The following is a 20,856-nucleotide window of genomic DNA, read 5'->3' on the forward strand; positions in this document are numbered from 1 at the left end:
TGTAGACTGAATAATGACAGCTTTTAAAAATCTTGGCGGATCCTCTTTTTTTTTAATTATTATTATTATTTTAGTCACTCACCACATTGTGTTTTATTAATATAACAACAGAAGGAGGTGGTTTCTTCGTGTATCTCAAAACTGCACCATTTAAGTTTATTAATCTTAAGATAGATAGATAAAACTTTATTCGCATCAGCCGATGGCCATAGCAACAATAAAACATTACAATATACACAGAAAAAAAGGAAATTTAGTATAAAAGCACAGTTTATTAATCTTAAGAGAAATAACAAGTAATAATATCTGTGTGTCATTTGATGGGGAAATGGAGTTGGGTGGGGAGGAGATTTGGAATCAGTGGCAGCATTTTAACTTACCGCTGCAACATTCCATTTTATCCCAGCTGGACCTCAGCAACACCAGAGTTTTAAATACTGTTGTTTCAAATTGTCTCTTAGCCCCCCCCCCAATCCTTCACTAAACACACCCCTTGATTAATTGCACTCAGGTTGTAGCAACTGACTGAAGTCTGATGCAGAGTAACCTTTGTCTCTCAAATTTTCTTCAAGTAAAGACTGCTTCATTCAATACAAGGTTCGTAGCTTGAAGGGTCGCGGTTCACTTTTAACTGGCTCCAATGAAATTAGGATCTCCTGGCTTTCAGGTTTCCCACTAGCATTCTGCATAGTGTTACAGCATCTCACAGTACGTACGTGTCATGCTTGATTTCATTAATATGTACAGTTTGTTGTTTTGTCCAGGCGTCTGGATTCAAATGCACTTCACTGTGACTGTGAAATACTGTGGCTAGCAGATTTGCTGAAGACATATGCAGAGTCCGGTAATGCGCAAGCTGCAGCTACTTGTGAATATCCAAGGAGAATCCAGGGAAGATCAGTGGCCACAATAACACCAGAAGAACTTAACTGTGGTAAGATGGATTGATTGATTGTGTGTGTGTGTGTGTGTGTGTGTGTGTGTGTAAATTTGCCTCCATCTGTCTGTTTCCGGGGTGGATGGGAATGATATCTAAATTTTGTTGAGAAGGACATCTTGCCCATGGGACGCGGGTGGCGCTGTGGGTTAAACCACAGAGCCTAGGACTTGCCAATCAGAAGGTTGGCGGTTCGAATCCCTGCGATGGGGTGAGCTCCCGTTGCTCAGTCCCTGCTCCTAGCAGTTCGAAAGCACGTCAAAGTGCAGGTAGATAAATAGGTGTCGCTCCGGCAGGAAGGTAAACGCCGTTTCCGTGCCCTGCTCTGTTTCACCAGAAGTGGCTTAGTCATGCTGGCCACATGACCCGGAAGCTGTACGCCGGCTCCCTCGGCCAATAAAGCAAGATGAGTGCCGCAACCCCAGAGTCGATCACGACTGGACCTAATGGTCAGGGGTCCCTTTACCTTTACCTTACATCATGCCATGTGCACTTCATATTAACAATAAACAATTTAATTGTTTCCTGGGATCTCTCTACTCCATTGATTCCTGACTCATCCTCATATATTTGTTGCATTATGAAAGCACGCCATTCTGTATGGCAGCCCCTTCTTGGCATTTGTTAGCAATAAACCACAAAACTATGGGCAATCTCCAACAAAGTGGTTCTGCTATTTCTGTTTGGACAATGGAACTTCCCCTCCATCTCCTCTCCCTTTGTGCCCCCACACCCTCCCCAAATCATAGAATCATACTGTCGTAGAGTTAGAAGGGACCTTGAGGATCATTTGGTCCAATCCTGCTCTTCCAATGTCTTCTTTGTTTTCATGAGGCATGGAATGCCTTCAAGTCACTGGCCCCTGAAAGCATGCTTTTCCTCCCCTCCTGGCTGTCCCCTAGCCAGAGACAGAGTCTTCCTGGGCTCGACTTACCTCCCTTCCAAAGGGTTGGGAGAGACCTCAGAACAGATTGAGGGTAGAGAGTCAGGTGGAAACGCCAGTGCTCAGCCAGAGGTCCTTGTGTCAACAGAACTATGTACATCATTGGATACTGCCCAATGCAATAAACCTTTCTTTAAAAAAACACACATCTTGAAACAGAAAGGATTGTTGGAAGGGTATTTAAATGTCCGTGAATTACTACTTCATCCTATAATAATGAAAATATGATTCGGGCATCTTGCTTGGAAATTTGCACGTGTCGTGTGACGGCTGAGTAAATGTGAGGATAGAAATTCTAGGCAAGCAGCCAAACATTCATGTGGCGTTGATACACATAACACGGCAGAGCTGAAATTAAAACCCTCGAAAGAGATACAGGATACTTTTAAGCCAGTCCTGCGTGACTTTTGAACCATCAAACCAAGCCAGCCATGTGGCCCGTTGGACTTAATAAACAACCTGTTCTGGCTGCCTGCTTGGGACTGCAAAAACAAGAGTATTGTCAGGCTCCTGACATAACATAGTTGATGTCTGAGTTTGTGGCTACCCATAAGCGTTTGCTTCGGCACTGTGAGAACAGAATGAGAAAAGTGAGTTAGGCCTTTGTTCTGCTCCAGCAGAACAAAGTATTGTGTTCAGCAAGCTGTGAAGGTCTACTGTTATGTATTTTAAATGATGCCTCATGTGGTTCTTTTTACCTCGACGGTTTTTCTGTCATTGCATTGAAAGTCTGAAGACTCTTGGAGGTACAGTTATTTAAGACAGCTGTACTACGTATGACACTGCATTTTTTAAAATTGTTCTTAGAAGGAGACATTAAAGAAATTGTGCAATGCATGGCATATTGATCTTCGTACTGCAAACTTTTTTGTTAATATATATTAAAACTTTATTATTAGCCTAAAATAATAACTGATGTTATGCTTAATAGTGTTTAGGTTCACAGCACCTAACTTCATCTGTGAGAACTAATCTTTTATACCTTACGTTAAAATGGAAGAGCTAACCTATTCATAGTTTATTTTTCAGTCACATTAAAAAAAAATGCTTTGTTGATTATACAGAGAGACCAAGAATTACGTCAGAGCCTCAGGATGTGGATGTTACCTCAGGGAATACCGTTTACTTCACTTGCAGAGCTGAAGGCAATCCCAAACCAGAAATTATATGGCTTCGAAACAAGTAAGACTGCTTGGTGAAGACTTGACATTTTCATCCCCCCAAAAAAGTTTTTGATTTCCATTTAAATGAGGCTGTATTTTAATGTTTTAATGTTGTATTTTAATCTTGTTTTTAAGTTGTATTTCAATTAGTTTGTTTTTATATCGGGTGTTAGCCGCCCTGAGCCCGAGGGTGGGGTATAAATAACATTTATTATTATTATTATTATTATTATTATTATTATTATTATTATTATTAGAAAATAATTTTCTCTGTGTAGACTCAAGAGTTCATTGACCAACATCAGATCACTTGCAAAAACTGTTTGCATTTGAGTTTAGCTGCGATTCCTGCAGAACTAGATGATCCTTGGAATCTTTTCCTTTTATACAGTTCTGTGAGGGCCTGCATACACAACGCACTGAACAAATTCATGCTCAGTTTTTTGGGGGTAATTTTTTAGAATACTTATAAATTAAAGGTTCTTAGTCCCACGGTTTTCTCTCTCCATAGTAATGAGCTCAGTATGAAAACGGATTCCCGTTTGAACTTGCTCGATGATGGCACGCTGATGATTCAGAACACTCAAGAGACTGACCAGGGCATTTACCAGTGCATGGCCAAAAATGTGGCAGGAGAAGTGAAAACTCAAGAAGTGACTCTACGCTACTTTGGTTCACCAGGTGTGTAGAATTCTAATGCCATTTTTTTAAAATGTTATGTTGCATACCTCTTAATCAAAGAGATAAGCTTAATAGTACAATATAATTTGCATGACCCATTGAAGATCTAGAACACACAAAACAGCCTGACCAGGCTCTTCCTTTTATTTTTATTTTGTAAATTTAGAAGTCGTGTGGAATCAGAAATATTTAGGGCCACACCAGATTCCCTATAACATAATAATATCCCTATGGTATAGGGCCTATATAACAGGGGGTGGGTGAGATTTAAAGTGCATTATTTGCGAGTGGGAGCTGAGCACTTCTCCTGGTGGAACTCAGTTCCCAGGAACAACTGCTGCAGGAAGAAAAAACAGTCAGGGATAAACAGCTGTGCAGTGGTACCTTGGGTTAAGAACTTAATTCGTTCTGGAGGTCTGTTCTTAACCTGAAACTGTTCTTAACCTGAAGCACCACTTTAGCTAATGGGGCCTCCCGCTGCCGCTGCACGATTTCTGTTCTCATCCTGAAGCAAAGTTCTTAACCCGAGGTACTATTTCTGGGTTAGCAGAGTCTGTAACCTGAAACTTATGTAACCCAAGGTACCACTGTAGTCAACTGCAGCGGGTATGGCAGGGAAACGGTGCTCATCTGACCTCCTGATGACTGTGTTGCTACTGCTTCCAGAGAAGGAGGAGGAGAGACCAAGGTGGCAGGGATGTTGGGGCAGTAGAAATGTACTGGTGGATCAATCTGGTGCTTCTGTGGCTATATTTGCACTTTGTCAGTCTCTGTGTCACGTCTCAGTTCCCCCTCTCCTCAGTAAGCAGCAGCATCTCACTTGTCAGTTAATGCAGGGGCCGAGCCCCCCCCCATGGCCCCTAGGAGTTGGCTCCTATGGCCCCATCACATTGCCTACTGCTAGTTTTACAGTGGTACCTCCGGTTACGAACTTAATTGGTTCCAGAGGTCTGTGCGTAACCAGAAACCGCTCGTAACATGAGGTACACTTTCGCTAATGGTGTTTCCCACTGCACGCACACCGCTGCCACAGCACATCCCGGGGCAAAGTTCACAACAAGGAGACCTACTTCCGGGTTAGCGGAGCGCATAACCCGAAGTGTTCGCAAAGGGACGGTATGTAACACGAGCTACCATTGTACTGTGATCAAGGGAAAATTCAGTTTGCTTTTTCCTGTCTGCTCATGTTGTGCTTGAAATTTCTCCTTTCTCAGCTTTTATACATGGAATGAACATGACCCAAGTTGACTAGCCATGTCCTTATTTTAATAAGGCGCTGAAAAACAATACGAAACAGCAACTTCTTTTTAAGGGTGTACATTTCTTTCATTTCATTTCTCTAAATGCCAGAATACTGGTGTTCACAGAGGGTATCTTAAACATTATTTCATTTGTTACAGCTAGGCCAAGCTTTGTGATTCACCCCCAAAATACAGAGGTACTGGTTGGAGAAAGTGTCACCCTGGAATGCAGCGCAACTGGTCACCCCCAGCCACGGATCACATGGACTAAAGGGGACAGAACTCCTCTCCCAAGTGACCCGCGCATCACCATAACTCCGTCAGGAGGGCTTTACATCCAAAACGTGGAGCAGGAAGATGGTGGAGAATATGCCTGTTTTGCAACCAACAGCATCGATAGCATCCATGCGACTGCATTTATCATTGTTCAAGGTACGTGGCGTTTAGATCTACAATCTAAAGTACTGATGTTCTGTGGTTCCATGAGCTATTGGAGGGGGGGGTAGTCCGAAGTATATATTCTGACTCTTTTTCCATTTTCTCTTTATCACAAAGCCGTACCTCAGTTTACTGTGACTCCTCAAGACAGAATAGTAATTGAGGGACAAACTGTTGACTTCCCTTGTGAGGCCCAGGGATACCCACAGCCAGTCATTGCCTGGACTAAAGGAGGTAAGAATTTAGATTTGGGGAGAAATCTGTACGCCTTGAAAAAAATTAATACATTTTTGCAAAATTCAAGCCATTATGTGATCTAGCAGAAATTATGTCTATTTCAGTTTCCCTGATTTTGCTAGTAACAGTTGTTCTTGGTGACAGAAAGTTTCAAAAATTCACCTCTCATTTGAGTTGGGGTTTAAGAGCCCCCTCAGGAGAATTTGGTCATTATTGGGTATGGCCAGATAGTCTCCATTCTTTGGCTGCTCCATCAGTTACCTCTGTCCCACATGTTGCTCTTGTCTTTTGATTAACTTGGAGGATTTCTAGGCTTAGGACTTTATCCAAGGAAGATTTCCCTCGTACAACAGAACTTCCCACCTCTCTCCTACCTCTGAATCTCTCTTCCTACCCGCCCCCCAAGGTTCAGTTGCATAAATGGATGCTTTTGTGTGAATGGGACAACTTTACTTGATACAACCATCAACTTTAACCCTATCTCCTTCCTTTTTTCCTTAACAGGTTACTAACACATTTTACATGACACATGTTATGTGACCATTACATATGCTTTGAATTGAAGGCACTAATCACTTATAATTTATGTATCTGAAATAGAGACAAGATTTGAGCTTTTTTCTTAGTTGATAATGACTTGAAACCTCCTTCAGATACATGCTATTAGTTAATCTGAAGTCCAAGCAACTTATGTTTACATGATTGTGAAGATATTCCTCTTCTAAATATATTATATGAAGGTGCAGAAGTTTCAGCCATTCACAGATTTTTCCTCTTGTTTTCCTCTGCAGCTGCTGCAGAGGAAACAGGTGGAAGAACTCAAATACACACGTTACTGTTTACACTTGCATTAAAGAACCTGCAGAATTGTGTTGATCACTTTGAACTGGGTTCTGTTGATTTCACTAAGATATGCTTCCAAGTAATTTGTTCATGATCAAGGTGAAAAGCTAGAGTTTATTGTTTTATTTCAAAATTTGTATATATTTATTAAAATAGAGCAGGCACAGAAGAAGATGTAAAAAGTATAGTAGACAGGATTTGCTGTATTAGTACATGATAATATTTGATATTAATCTTCACTTTTTAAAAATCTTCCATTATCTCAAAAGTCTTTTACTGTTTCTGCAATGGAATTAAGACAATACAATTGTAAGAGGAAATCAGTTTTGACTTATTCTTTCGCAATAATCATTTCTGGTATCATTCTTAGTGCTTTAAAATCTCTTTGGCTAAACTTAATGAAGAAGGCAAATCCACAATTGGGAGAATGCAAAATATGAGCTGGGTTCAGTGGCCTGAACCCAGACCTGTACAAATATGAGATGGACAAAACAGGGTTGTTTTAGGCTTGAGAATATATATATAAATATTTTCTTAAAGTACATTCCCTCACCATGCTGCATTTTCTGGGAAAGCTGGGGAGGGGAATGATATTAACAGGAACCAAGTAAAATTTGTCCCTTTTAATTGTCCTATTTTCATCGTCTTTTTGTAAGAATGAGGTTGACAGAACGAAGAATGCTTTGGAAATATTGTTGGCCCAGCGTCAAATCAATGGTGCAATACTTTCCTTTTTTTTGAAAAAAATAATTGTGTGTTTCAGGAAGCCAACTTTCTGTAGACAGAAGGCACTTAGTCCTATCATCTGGAACACTGAGGATTTCCAGAGTTGCTTTACATGATCAAGGCCAGTATGAATGTCAAGCTGTTAACATTGTAGGATCTCAAAGAGTTGCTGTTCATCTGACCGTACAGCCTAGAGGTAGGTTCACCAAAACTCATGTTCATCCAGATTGTTAGTATGTTTTAAACCACCTTTTGGTTTGAAATCAGACTAGATTTTTCATGTTTTGAACATACACATGTTAAGAACCATTAAGTATACAGTTGATATATGGTTCAATTTATCTTCTCTCACACACACACACAAACAGAGGTGGGGGGGAGAGAGATATGTAATCTCTCTATTGGAGACAAGCTAGGAAGATAAAGCTTGACACATTTATAGGGAGGATAGTGATGAAATACAGAATTTTTTCATCACCAGAATTTTAAAGTTGAATAGAGTGTTTCTCAAATTTGAGAAGCAGGGCAAGTGGAAAAAATAAGGGCTGTAGGGGTGTCCCAGGGGGAGCAGCAGATTGGCACTGCCAGTGCGCCCGCAGAGTCCTGCCCTGGCCATCCTCCTGCCTGCTCCCCTTAAGCAGCAGTGATACCCCTCTCAGGAGGAGGGTGGGGCAACGCTGCCTGTTTTTCTGTTTATTGCTGCTGAAGCCTCCATAAATAATTGTTGAATGATACTGAATTATTATTTTGTACATAAATCAGGCCCAATTTTTTAAGAGTATTAACATGAAGTAACCTCCTACTGGCAGGAATGTTCTTAAGTGAGAGGGATGTTTGCAAGGTAAAAACCTTGACAGTGGTACCTCGGTTTACGAACTTAATCTGTTGCGGAAGTCCGTTCTTAAACCGAAACCATTCTTAAACCGAGGTGTGCTTTCCCTAATGAGGCCTCCCGCCACCGGTGCCCTTCCACCATTCAGATTCCATTCTTAGACTGAGGTAAAGTTCTCAAACCGGGACACTACTTCCGGTTTTGTGGAGATCGTAAACCAAATCATTCTTAAACCGAGGTACCACTGTATTTTATAATGCAATTCTGCACACCTGGAGCTAAGTCTCATTGAACTGTAAGGGTCTTATTTCTAGTCGACATTCATAGGATTGCCCTCTTATACAGTCGTACCTTGGAAGTCTTGCGGGTCGAACATTTTGGCTTCCGAACGCCACAAATCCGGAAGTGGGTATTCCGGTTTGTGAACGTTCTTTTGAACCCGAAGTCCAGTGCGGGTTCCAATTGGCTGCAGGAGCTTCCTGCAACAAATCTGAAGTTACACCTTGGTTTCTGAATGTTTTGGAAGTTGAATGGACTTCCAGAGTGGATAACGTTTGACTTCCGAGGTACTACCGTAATATAATCTTATACATATCTATTCAGACTTAAGCAATTTTGAGTTAAGTGGGGCTTAGCCTCAGGTTTGTGGGCGTACAACTGTAGCCTCAATAAATGTGAATGTTTCTGTTTAAAGACTTTTACCCACTTGTCATTGCTTCTGTGCAACTTTTTTTTTTTTTAGTAACTCCTGTGTTTGGTAATGTTCCAAGTGATATGACAGTAGTAGTTGGCACAAATGTGCAGATTCCATGCAGTTCTCAAGGAGAGCCTGAGCCAGTAATAACATGGAATAAGGTAATAAACTCGTGTTTATAATTAGAATAGGTTTTCAGATTCCTGTGTAGTTCATTCTTTACAAATCATATGGTAGCTGACAGCTGTGGCGCCTTGGTATAAATTATTAGTTTCACTTCTTTCTGAGACCATGTGTTTGGAAAAGTTATTCAAACTGCAGGTACTTAACAATGCAATTAATCTGGAAAATATGCTTCCTAAAGGCAAAGAGCTTATATACATGATATCAGCAGCAAGGGCTTTATATGCAAAATACTGGAAAAAAGAGAAATTCCTCATTTGAGAGCCTGGAATATTAAACTGTAGGAAGTGACAATGTGTAGCAAAGCCTTTGACAAAGGGAAGGAAGACAAATTTGAACAAGAATGGTCGAAGAGAGCTTTGGAACAGTAAGCAGGAGGGGAATAATAGTTCTAATGCTTTCTCAATTCTGTGAAAAGATTTGGCTATGACCCATCCTCCAATCTCCATGCTTATAAATTTTAAAATTATACAAAGCACTGTAATTTATAAATGAAATGCTGAATATATGAGACTCAAAAGTTGCCCTCCTACTTGGTAATAGTATGGGAGGAATTCATCTTCAGCCAAAGGCAAACATTTCAACTTACAAAAGGAACAATCCCTTCTCCCTTCTCCCTGCATGCTGTTCTGGGAGGTTCTGGGGCCAATTTTGAGGGGCACACAGGACTTCTGCTTACAGTTGAATCCCATCCTATATTCTTCATGCATAGCTCTCGTTATTAATACAATGTATTTTTTAATTTATTTAAGTTTGTTAGTGTTTGATTATCACCAGCAGGTGGACTTAAAAAAGTAAATTAAATTGGCTTTCTGATTTGCTGCAGGATGGTGTTCAAGTTACTGAAAGTGGAAAATTTCACGTTAGCCCTGAGGGATTTCTTACCATTCGTGATGTTGGACCAGCGGATGAAGGCCGTTACGAATGTGTTGCAAGGAATACAATTGGATATTCTTCAGTTAGTATGGTACTAAGTGTAAATGGTAAGATTTATAAACTGCAGTTGGTGTGGAAGTCTCTCTCTAAAAAAATCACCAGGATCTTCAGAAGAGAAGAGGCTTCACTGGCAATGCAGTAACTGGTGGTAGAATGTAGAAATTATAAAAACTTCTGGTTCGCCAGAAGCAGCTTAGTCATGCTGGCCACATGACCCGGAAGCTGTATGCCTGCTCCCTCGGCCAATAAAGCGAGATGAGCGCCACAACCCCAGAGTCGTCCACGACTGGACCTAATGGTCAGGGGTCCCTTTACCTTTACTTTAAAAGGGAGGGGTTGCAGGGAATGAGGGAAATGGAAAGGTATTTTGAAACACAGGTGTCAGGCACACCAAGGGAAGATAATTTCTACTGGATATTTAATTATTCTTTGGATGGCTCGATAATAAGGTGTCCGCCAGCAAATTCACTAATAAGAAGAATATACATCATTGTCTCCTGTTTCAGAGGATGCCGTTAGAAAGGTAATCTAGAGTTTGGAATGGGCTATTTTTGGCGAGGTTTGTTCCACCTGGCTTATTTTAAAGGGTTGGGCTGTGGGGTTTTTTGTACTTCTGCAAACCTCAGAGTTTCCACAAGCTTGCTGATACCTCCTCCTTATTTCTCAGTGGCTGTTATGGCTACAGTTCTGTTGACACTCACCACTTGCATTCGCTATTAGAAGGAAGGTGTGCAGGGAAGTTGTGGCAGAATTTCAAGAGACTGAGAATACTGAAGAGATAAAATGCTTTCCAGGGCTTGGAGAAGAAATAGGAGTCTTTCATCTTTCCTAGAGACCACCCAGCCTCCCCCCCCCCCTCTAGATCAGAAATGTTGCTAAGATACAGATAAGATTACATGCTGCAGCTGAGAACCCTGGATTTGCTTTAGGAAGACCTAAAGAGTCAGAGATTGCTTCCTTCCTTGCTTGCTTTCTTCCAATGCACTGCCTTTGAAACTCCTATCTGTTTTAGAAGGTAATGGGATCAAGGGATCAAGAAAAAGCCCAGAGCCTTTTAGGCAGTGTGAATTTATCATGGCTCACATATTTTAAGTGTGTCTTTGGCTTATATGGCATTGTGGTTTGGTGTTCTTTAACACCTTTGTATTACAAAACAAAGAACAAATACTAATGGTAATTTATACCTTTTAATTGAATTTGTAGAAGAATGGAGGCATTCCCAATGCAATCTGTTTCTTCTTTAAGGATGTTCTCAATCTATTGAAAATTTTCAGCTGTAAAAGTAAAACTTTTTAGAAAAAAGAGATTGTTTTGTAATACAAAAATGATGTCGTGTCTAGACTTTGCTTATAGTGAGTCATTTTTGTATGTGGATAAATTTGCAGCTTTTTTTCCTCCCCCCTCTCTCTAGTTCCTGATGTCAGTCGAAATGGCGATCAGTTTGTAGCAAGCTCAATTGTTGAAGCAATTGCTACTGTTGACAGAGCAATAAACTCAACCCGTACACATTTGTTTGACAGGTATTGTCTGGAGGGTTTTACTTTTATTTTATTTCATCATGACAGTGTGCTGGTTTATTACTTGTTCGTTTTGTAACAGTAGCTTGAGGGGACATGACAGTTTTGCTTGAAGATCAACTGGATATTCTACATCTTGTAATTCTTTTAGCTACGATAAATCCCCCTCTCTTCACAAGTAATCCACGCATCAGTTGCCTGCAATCTCAATGGGTGGTGTAGCACAAAATGCTTTCCCACTGAGGCATAACTAAGCTTCTGGGATATTTCTACTGGCTGTATGGACTGGCGGGTGGGGAACGCTTAGTCTAAGGCACGCTGACTCTGTGGAGACTGGAAGTGCAGAATCTGTGTATATGATTCCCTAAATCAGAGCCATGTGGCTTTTCCAGTTTCCAAGTAATTGTAGAAGCCCAACCAGTTCAAAATCTTCCCCATAGAAGCTGTACAACTATTTGAGGGAGGAAAAAGAGGAAGTACTACTATTCTCCACTGCAATGCGCTCTACGTGGGGCTGCCTTTGAAGGTGACTTGGAAACTACAACTAATCCAGTATGCAACAGCTAGACTGGTGGCTGGAAGTGGCTGCCGGGACCATATAACACCGGTCCAAAAGGATCTTCACTGGCTCCCAGTATGTTTCCAGGCACAATTCAAGGTGTTGGTACTGACCTCTAAAGCCCTAAACAGCCTCAGCCCAGTATACCTGAAGGAGCGTCTCCACCCCCATTGCTCAGCCCATACACAGGTCCTCCTCAGTGTGGTGTAGTGATTAAGAGTGGTAGACTCGTAATCTGGTGAACCAGGTTTGCTTCTCCGCTCCTCCACATGCAGCTGCTGGGTGACCTTGGGCTAGTCACACTTCTTTGAGGTCTCTCAGCCCCACTCATCTCACAGAGTGTTTGTTGTGGGGGAGGAAGGGAAAGGAGAATGTTAGCCGCTTTGAGACTCCTTCGGGTAGTGATAAAGCGGGATATCAAATCCAAACTCCTCCTCCTCCTCTTCTGCTGGTTCCCTCACTGTGAGAAGTGAAGTTACAGGGAACCAGGAAGAGGGCCTCTCTCAGAAGTGGTGTCCTCCCCGTAGAATGCTCTCCCTTCAGATGTCAAGGAGATAAAGAATTACACAACTTTTAGAAGGCAGCTCTGTATGGGGAGGTTTTTAACGCTTGAGCCTAAGACTTCCAATCAGAAGGTCGGCGGTTCGAATCCCCGTGACAGGGTGAGCTCCCGTTGTTCAGTCCCTGCTCCTGTCAACCTAGCAGTTCGAAAGCACATCAAAGTGCAAGTAGATAAATAGGTACCACTTCGGCGGGAAGGTAAACAGCGTTTCCGTGTGCTGCTCTGGTTCGCCAAAAGCAGCTTAGTCATTCATGCTGGCCACATGACCCGGAAGCTGTCCGCGGACAAAGGCCGGCTCCCTCGACCAATAAAGCGAGATGAGCGCCACAACCCCAGAGTCGGTCGCAACTGGACCTAATGGTCAGGGGTCCCCTTTACCCCTTTAAGCCGCCCAGAGTGGCTGGGCGAACCCAGCCAGATGGGCGGGATATAAAAAATAAAACTATTACCATTATTAAATAACAAAAGTACTTCTTCATGCAGCACACATAGAGAACTCACTCCTACGGCTGCAGTTACAGCCACCAACTTGGATGCCTTTAATGTAGGGTGAGGCAAATTCATGAAGGACAAAGCCATCAGTGGCTGCTAGCCACAATGGCTGTACGCTACCTCCATAGTTTGAGGCAGTATACTTCTGACTACCTGTTGCTGGAAATGCAAGATGGGAGAGTGCCACTGTCCTCAAGTCTTGCTCGTGGGCTTCCCGTAGGCATCTGGTTGGCCACCGTGGCAACAGGATGCAGGAGTAGATGGACCACTGTTCCATCCCATCAGGGCTCTCCTTGTGTTCCTATGTTCTCATGCCAAAGTACACCTGTCCCCTTTTGAAACAACACTAGCTTATCTTTGGAGACAACTCTCCCAAGTTTTGAAGCATACTTTCAGGATCCCAGTTGTGAACATGTATAGTTTTCCACTCAGGCCTTTTGGAACTATTTCTCTCTCTCTCTCCCCCCCCCCCATGCTGTTCTGGGGATTCTCCTGACCTCTCCCTCCCAAACACCCATTTTTTTGGGCCACATTGGGGGAGGGAAGAGAAGGGAAAGCCCCATTGCGCAAATGAAAGTCTTTGTCAAGGCTCTCGCTGATGGGGCTCATTAGCTGAGTCCTGCCCAATGCATGTGATGGAAACATTTTCTTAGATTTTGTATACTCCAGTCCACAGTGAATCTAGTGAAATGTGTCAACAAGGGGTTCTTTTCCCCTTGTTTCGTTTTGTGGTCGTGCAGCATGCTTGACAGTCCTTACTCAACAAACCATGTGAAGTTGTCAGCTGCTGATACTTTATTTATTTCTTGCTTGCCATTTGGGGGATAAGCAATTAAGGTATGTATTTATGAACGACTCATTGCCGATGATTTAATATAACAATTAGAGCTTTTATAGTTCGTAGTCTTCATATTAGTAACCAGTCAGCACATAGTGTTAAGCGCACAGCCGCTTTATCACACACATCTGGATGACTCTGTTTACCCTTTTACTTTTATGTCTTCTTCCTGTTTTCATCTATTAGCCGTCCTCGTTCTCCAAATGATCTGCTGGCCTTATTTCGATACCCAAGAGATCCTTACACTGTTGAGCAAGCAAGAGCTGGAGAAATATTCGAAAGAACATTGCAGCTAATTCAAGAACATGTGCAAGATGGTCTGATGGTTGACCTAAATGGAACAAGTCAGTGCTTTTGCCTTGTGTGCTCTAATTATGCATGACATTAGCCTGGAGTGGCATAGTCCAGTGCTGTGTCCCTTATTGTCCAGGTTTTGGCCTGTTTGTCAGAAGCTTGTATACAGATGTTGTGTGCTGTCACTGGGTGTAGAGTTATGTCATGTGTGTTATGCTATGTCCTGTGTTTTGTTGTGGGACTAGGAGTTGGTGGTCAGTTGTGGGTTGTGTGGTTTTTGTTTTCAAATCAGTTTAGTGGCAAACATCCCACCTGTGAGTTCTATCGTTGGTATCAGGGCCAGATTCTAAAGGTGGATTTGGCAGGTGTAGACATGCCAGTCCCAGCTATGCCAGCTCCATTGCTAGATTTGAGCATCTCTGCCAGTGTACCACCTGTGACAGTGGCATGCCTTGTGTTCCTTGTCTGGCATAGTGGGCCTTCTCCATCTCCTCTGTCCTCTCGGCTGGTGTATCTTGAGCGTAGGGTTTTAGCTGTATATAATAAATAAAATGCACATCTGAAACCTTCTTTTTAAAAAAAGTCTTGCGCCAGGAAGATGTCTCTGATCTAAACTGCTTCCGGCAAAGTGAAAAGCAATGGTGGTGAGCAACCTGGTTTCATTTTCCCTCCAGAAAAGGTGCTTTGGGGGTAAAATTAAATGTTTCATCACAAACATAAAGCGCTTGGGTGGGAAGAAAGTTGTGGTGGGTGAAGGAACAGGCTAGGAATTTGAAGCTAGGGTCCTTGAACTGCAGGCTGGGGCTCAGATAGTTTGTGCCCCAAATGAAGGCATAGCCATTGACACATGGCATTGACACCGAACAGCTGAAAAGAGTGGTGTAGACTCCATGAGCTGGAATGAAGTATGTGAAACCTTTGTAAGTGCCTCAAATAGCACCTACACAACAGGTTAAATTCAAAATTAATACATAGCGGGATTTAAAAAAATGTTTTCTCTCCCTCCCGTCATTCTTCTCTTTCGAAGTGTCTCTCTTCTCTCAAACTGCATACTTTATTCTGAAAGCAAAATGCAAATAAGATGTTTTAGCACCATAAAGGTTCATCCGATGGTTTCACAAATGAAACACATATGACTCTTTACTTCTTTCCCTCCAGTGTGGAATGTGTGCTTGAGGATATGAGCAACTCTATATCCACACTGCTTAAAGCGTGTTTTGTAATCACCTTTTCTGACAACGCCTAATAATTGCCCCGGTGGAATACCCATATCCTTAGTCTGAATGTATCAGCATAACCTAAATTGGCATTTGTAAAGCAATTATTTAATAATCCCTCCAAGGTCTTGTTTTTGGCAGTTATCTGTGCTTGAGGCATGTTGCAAAGTAGTTGGAAGCTATACTAAAATCTTAGAAAGGCAGAACAGCTAGGACTTGGCAGGTAATGAACTGCTGCAGCCAGGTTGATCATGTGAAAGGAAATACTTTTCCTTAGGATAGTTCTTCTGTTTTGAGTAATTGTGAGTTTTATTAAAGTATACTAAAAACTTCAACTCAAAACCCTGAACTCAGCACAAGGTTCTATGCTTCATGGTTTTGAAACGTTACCAGAGTAACTCAACTACCCAGATTTCTCCACATAATTCGGACTAAACAGATAATATATACTGAGTCGTTTATTGTCGCATTCTCCAAATCCAGATCATGACTTTGACAATGTACAGTTTTTGTGTGGAACTGTTGTGATATATTTGATAGCAGTCTTGTCGAACAAACCATTTTCAAGAATAGTTGTGAATAAAACCCTAACATTTCTAGATTAAATATTATATAAAACAATTTTAATCATTCTTAAAAAGTAATTCACAAACAATTCTGACAATAATCATACTGGATATGGCTGAAATGATCTTAGTTTTTTCTTATTGTCTCTTTTTACGAATAAGCCTTGGCTTCTAATAGATGTCTGTTTGAGAGAAACAGGTCACAAAATACATAACCCCTAAGCTGCTGCCCTACCAAGGAAGCAAAACAGGGATTGTGGAAGCTGCAGCTCATGCACAAATTAATTTCCATAGCATTGTATTATGCCAGCATTATGTGCAACCAATGGCACTGGTGGATCAGTTTTTTTAAAATAAAAAAAAGTTTGTGATTAAGTTATTTGTAGCTTGTCTCCCATTACTTTAAGTAAGTTTTTTTTAAAATACTCCTAGGAAAAGAATAATTTTTGTGCTACCTCCTAAAGGTGATCTGCAACCCTACACCCACTTCCTCGTGGGCAAGCCCCATTGTACTCAAGGGGGGCTGTATTCTCAGTAATGACTGTGTGTGAAGTCAACTGGTTGATTAATAGATCAAGTAATGTCACACCTTTTGAGATATCGAAAGAGGGAGCATTCTAGCTTATGATATAATAAACAGAAGCTATCATTCATCATAGCTCCTGTGCCTTCTTTCCGAAAGAAAATGGCTATCTTTAATATTTTCTTTCCCGTTCCCTATTGCAGTAACACACCAGAACCAAAAGAGCCTCAAAAGGTAAAGAACTGTGCCCCTTAACTCAACAGTACCCTGATTTAAAATGCCCCCCAACTAATTAGTTTATCAGTGTTGTAGATTTTACATGGTTAAAACTGATTAAAGCATTTTTGTTTCCAGGACTTAAAAAGTATTTGATCCTTCCCTCTCTCTCTCTTATCTGTTTCAGGCTATCACTATAATGACCTTGTGTCTCCACAGTATTTGAATCTGATAGCTAACCTCTCAGGCTGCACGGCCCATAGGCGTGTGAATAACTGCTCAGATATGTGCTATCACCAGAAATACAGAACACATGATGGGACCTGCAATAACTTGCAGCATCCGATGTGGGGAGCCTCCCTAACAGCCTTTGAACGCTTGCTGAAGTCGGTCTACGAAAACGGATTTAATTTGCCAAGGGGCATTGGAGCTAACCGGCGTTATAATGGACACACACTCCCAATGCCACGCTTGGTTTCAACCACGCTGATCGGGACGGAAACAATCACCCCCGACGACCAGTTTAGCCATATGCTGATGCAATGGGGCCAGTTCCTAGACCATGACCTGGACTCCACCGTTGCTGCTCTGAGTGAAGCCAGGTTTTCTGATGGCCAGCACTGCAGCTCCGTTTGTACAAACGACCCCCCGTGTTTCTCCATCATGGTGCCGCCCAATGACCCTCGAGTCAGGAACGGAGCGCGGTGCATGTTTTTTGTGCGTTCCAGCCCGGTGTGCGGAAGCGGCATGACTTCCCTTCTCATGAATTCGGTTTACCCACGAGAACAGATCAACCAGCTGACTTCCTATATCGATGCATCCAATGTGTATGGCAGTTCGGATCACGAGGCACAAGAAATCAGAGACTTGGCAAGCCACAGGGGGCTTCTGAGACAAGGCATTGTGCAGAGATCTGGGAAGCCTCTTCTGCCGTTTGCTACCGGCCCACCAACTGAATGTATGCGGGATGAGAATGAGAGCCCAATTCCTTGCTTCTTAGCCGGCGACCATCGCGCCAACGAACAGCTAGGACTCACCAGCATGCATACCTTGTGGTTCAGAGAACACAACAGGATTGCCACAGAGTTGCTGAAACTCAACCCACACTGGGACGGCGATACAATTTATCACGAAACACGCAAGATTGTGGGTGCAGAAATGCAACACATAACGTACAGCCACTGGCTGCCTAAGATTTTGGGAGAGGTAGGATTGAAGATGCTTGGCGAATATAAAGGTTACGACCCCAATATTAATTCTGGAATAACTAATGAATTTGCAACTGCCGCTTTTAGGTTTGGTCACACGCTGATCAATCCCATACTGTATCGGTTGGATGAAAACTTTGAGACTATTCCACAAGGCCACATACCTCTTCATAAAGCGTTCTTCTCCCCGTTTCGGATTGTAAACGAAGGAGGCATTGACCCGCTTCTAAGGGGTTTATTTGGTGTGGCTGGTAAGATGCGTGTGACGTCGCAGTTGCTTAATACGGAATTGACAGAGAGGCTTTTCTCCATGGCTCGGGCAGTAGCGTTAGATCTGGCCGCAATGAATATTCAAAGAGGTAGAGATCACGGAGTACCACCTTACCACGATTTTAGAGTTTACTGTAACCTTTCTTCGGCTCACACGTTTGAAGATTTGAAAAATGAAATCAAGAATCCTGACATCAGAGAGAAACTCAGGAGGTAAGTGTTAGATAGGTAAAGTAAAGGGACCCCTGACCATTAGGTCCAGTCGTGGCCGACTCTGGAGTTGCAGTGCTCATCTCACTTTATTGGCCGAGGGAGCCAGCGTATAGCTTCCAGGTCATGTGGCCAGCATGACTAAGCCACTTCTGGCAAACCAGAGCAGCGTATGGAAACACTGTTTACCTTCCCGCCGGAGCGGTACCTATTTATCTACTTGCACTTTGACGTGCTTTCGAACTGCTAGGTTGGCAGGAGCAGGGACCGAGCAACGGGAGCTCACCCCGTCTCAGGGATTCAAACCACCGACCTTCTGATTGGCAAGCCCTAGGCTCTGTGGTTTAACCCACAGCGCCACCCACGTCCCAAAGTGTTAGATAAATGTGACTTAAAATAAAAATGTACTTATTTGGTGGGAACTAAACATTCTTATTTTTTAAAAAAACAACAACAAAAGTCTCAATTGTAAGTTGTTTTCAAAGGGTTGTATCCAACACACAACAGGACTTTTCCTTCTCCTCCTCCTCTCCCTGCATGCTCCCCAGATCTGCTCCAGAGGATCTCCTGATTCTTTAGAAGAGCTTTTGAGGGTCTGTGGTTGGGCTATAGGAGAGAGAAGAGGATGAGGAACCAACAGCATTGGATCCAACCCAGAATGTTTAATTTCATGGCAGTCTGTCAATATATTATATATACATATTTAAACTTGCATATGACACTACTGCCCTTAGACAAAACTAAGAATGCCTTTGTGCTATCTAGATAGATGGATTTATTCGATAGATTTGCTGAACCAACTAATGTTTAAAATGTTGGAGGTTACCTTCTGAGTTACAGCAAAGGTTTACATTACCTTGCTTTAGAAATCAGCTTTCAGAAGTCAAATGGAAATAAGGGCTCAAACCTGCCTGGAAGCTGTGCTAACTAATCCTACAGATGTGATCTCATCCTCAGTCTGGGGAAGGAAAGACACTGTACACATCCAAGCAGTCAGCGAGTGCAGAAAAAAGGGGAATGGGAGCATTGGCTCAAATTAAGTCCTGTATAAACACACAAGGGGAAGGCAACCAAAGTAAAAAACCAGACTGCCATCTTTCTACCTCCAACTGTGTGACATTTCAGCTGTCATTCTTCAGAGTGGTATAAGGCTGAAATTGTGTGTACTGTATGATCTTCAATCATTTATCCTTTTTTCTTATTTTTTATTTCATATTCTTTACTGAAAAATATACAAAATTTTAGGTGCACACAGTAAGATAAGACACAAAACAGAAGACACAAGAAATAGTACATATGTAGAAAACAAAACACAACAACAACAAAAAAGATATTGTATACATTACCAAAAAAGGGGGAGCTTACTATGGAAGTTAACCAGTCGTTAATATAATATTTATAAAATATGGTATATTTATGGAGAAATTTAACAATACAGTGGTACCTCAGGTTAAGTACTTAATTCATTCCGGAGGTCCGTACCTAACCTGAAAGTGTTCTTAACCTAAAGCACCACTTTAGCTAATGGGGCCTCCTGCTGCCGCCGTGCTGCCGGAGCACAATTTCTGTTCTCATCCTGAAGCAAAGTGCTTAACCTGAAGCATTATTTCTGGGTTAACGGAGTCTGTAACCTGAAGTGTATGTAACCTGAAGCGTATGTAACCTGAAGCGTATGTAACCTGAGGTACCACTGTATTTGGACTTCATTTTTATAAATCCTCAATCATTCATCTTACTTGTAATAGGTTATATGGTTCACCACTGAACATAGATTTGTTTCCTGCTCTTATGGTGGAAGATTTAATTCCTGGTAGCAGATTGGGACCAACACTGATGTGTCTCCTGAGCACACAGTTTAAGCGTCTCCGAGATGGGGACAGGTAAGTTTTGGTAGAAAACAGAAAAATAATAATTCAAAATTAATAATTTCACCATCTTAACAGTAATCAGCGATAGTGGCTGTGTATCCTCTTTCTTATGCTTAATTAATTTTTCAGTTACCATAACTGGCTAGTATAGGAGGAAGACTGTGGTAAAAATGTAGGAATCGGGGGGGGGGGCATGTTCAGGAAAATTGAAAGGCAGGCAGAATATAGATCAGAATCTGCTGTTAGATCTCAGAATGATGTGCAGTAGAGCATTTGCTCTGCATGCAGAAGCAACAGATTCCATCCATGGCATTGCCAGATAGCATCTTCCTGGACAGCCACTGCCATTTAACGTGGCCTAGTGCTATGGGCCCATGGTCTTAACAGTGCTGTTTTTCAAGAAAAATAGGTGCTGGAATTCACTATGAACGCCTCTCTTATGGCAATGGCACTCAGCTGAGAGATGCCGGAACTGAGTTCCAGCTGAAAAAAAGAGCCCTTGTCTTAAACAGTATAACATAGCTTCTCAGGTCTGATTGGCTTGTTTAACAGTAAAGGTAAAGGGACCCCTGACCATTAGGTCCAGTCGTGACCGACTCTGGGGTTGCGGCGCTCATCTCGCTTTATTGGCTGAGGGAGCCGGCCTACAGCTTCCAGGTCAT

At 42.2% G+C, this 20,856-nt stretch overlaps 1 protein-coding gene across 3 annotated transcripts in view; it reads left to right on the forward strand.

Annotated features, from left to right (window-relative positions):
• The window catches only part of PXDN (peroxidasin), a 70,217-nt gene that overhangs the window by 38,813 nt on the left and 10,548 nt on the right, over positions 1 to 20,856 (forward strand). For all 3 annotated transcript variants that reach the window (XR_014217577.1, XM_082215395.1, XM_082215396.1), the window contains 12 exons: positions 765 to 934; positions 2,945 to 3,062; positions 3,555 to 3,724; positions 5,125 to 5,397; positions 5,521 to 5,637; positions 7,247 to 7,405; positions 8,784 to 8,896; positions 9,745 to 9,901; positions 11,266 to 11,374; positions 14,009 to 14,166; positions 16,826 to 18,329; positions 20,072 to 20,206. Coding sequence is in view for 2 of the 3 variants with exons in the window: in XM_082215395.1 (XP_082071521.1) it covers positions 765 to 934; positions 2,945 to 3,062; positions 3,555 to 3,724; positions 5,125 to 5,397; positions 5,521 to 5,637; positions 7,247 to 7,405; positions 8,784 to 8,896; positions 9,745 to 9,901; positions 11,266 to 11,374; positions 14,009 to 14,166; positions 16,826 to 18,329; positions 20,072 to 20,206 (3,183 nt within the window). In the remaining variant the exon portion in view is untranslated. The remainder of the gene's footprint in view (positions 1 to 764; positions 935 to 2,944; positions 3,063 to 3,554; positions 3,725 to 5,124; positions 5,398 to 5,520; positions 5,638 to 7,246; positions 7,406 to 8,783; positions 8,897 to 9,744; positions 9,902 to 11,265; positions 11,375 to 14,008; positions 14,167 to 16,825; positions 18,330 to 20,071; positions 20,207 to 20,856) is intronic.

This window comes from Podarcis vaucheri (assembly GCF_965113315.1).
Source record: "Podarcis vaucheri genome assembly, chromosome: 3".
Lineage (NCBI taxonomy): Eukaryota > Metazoa > Chordata > Lepidosauria > Squamata > Lacertidae > Podarcis > Podarcis vaucheri.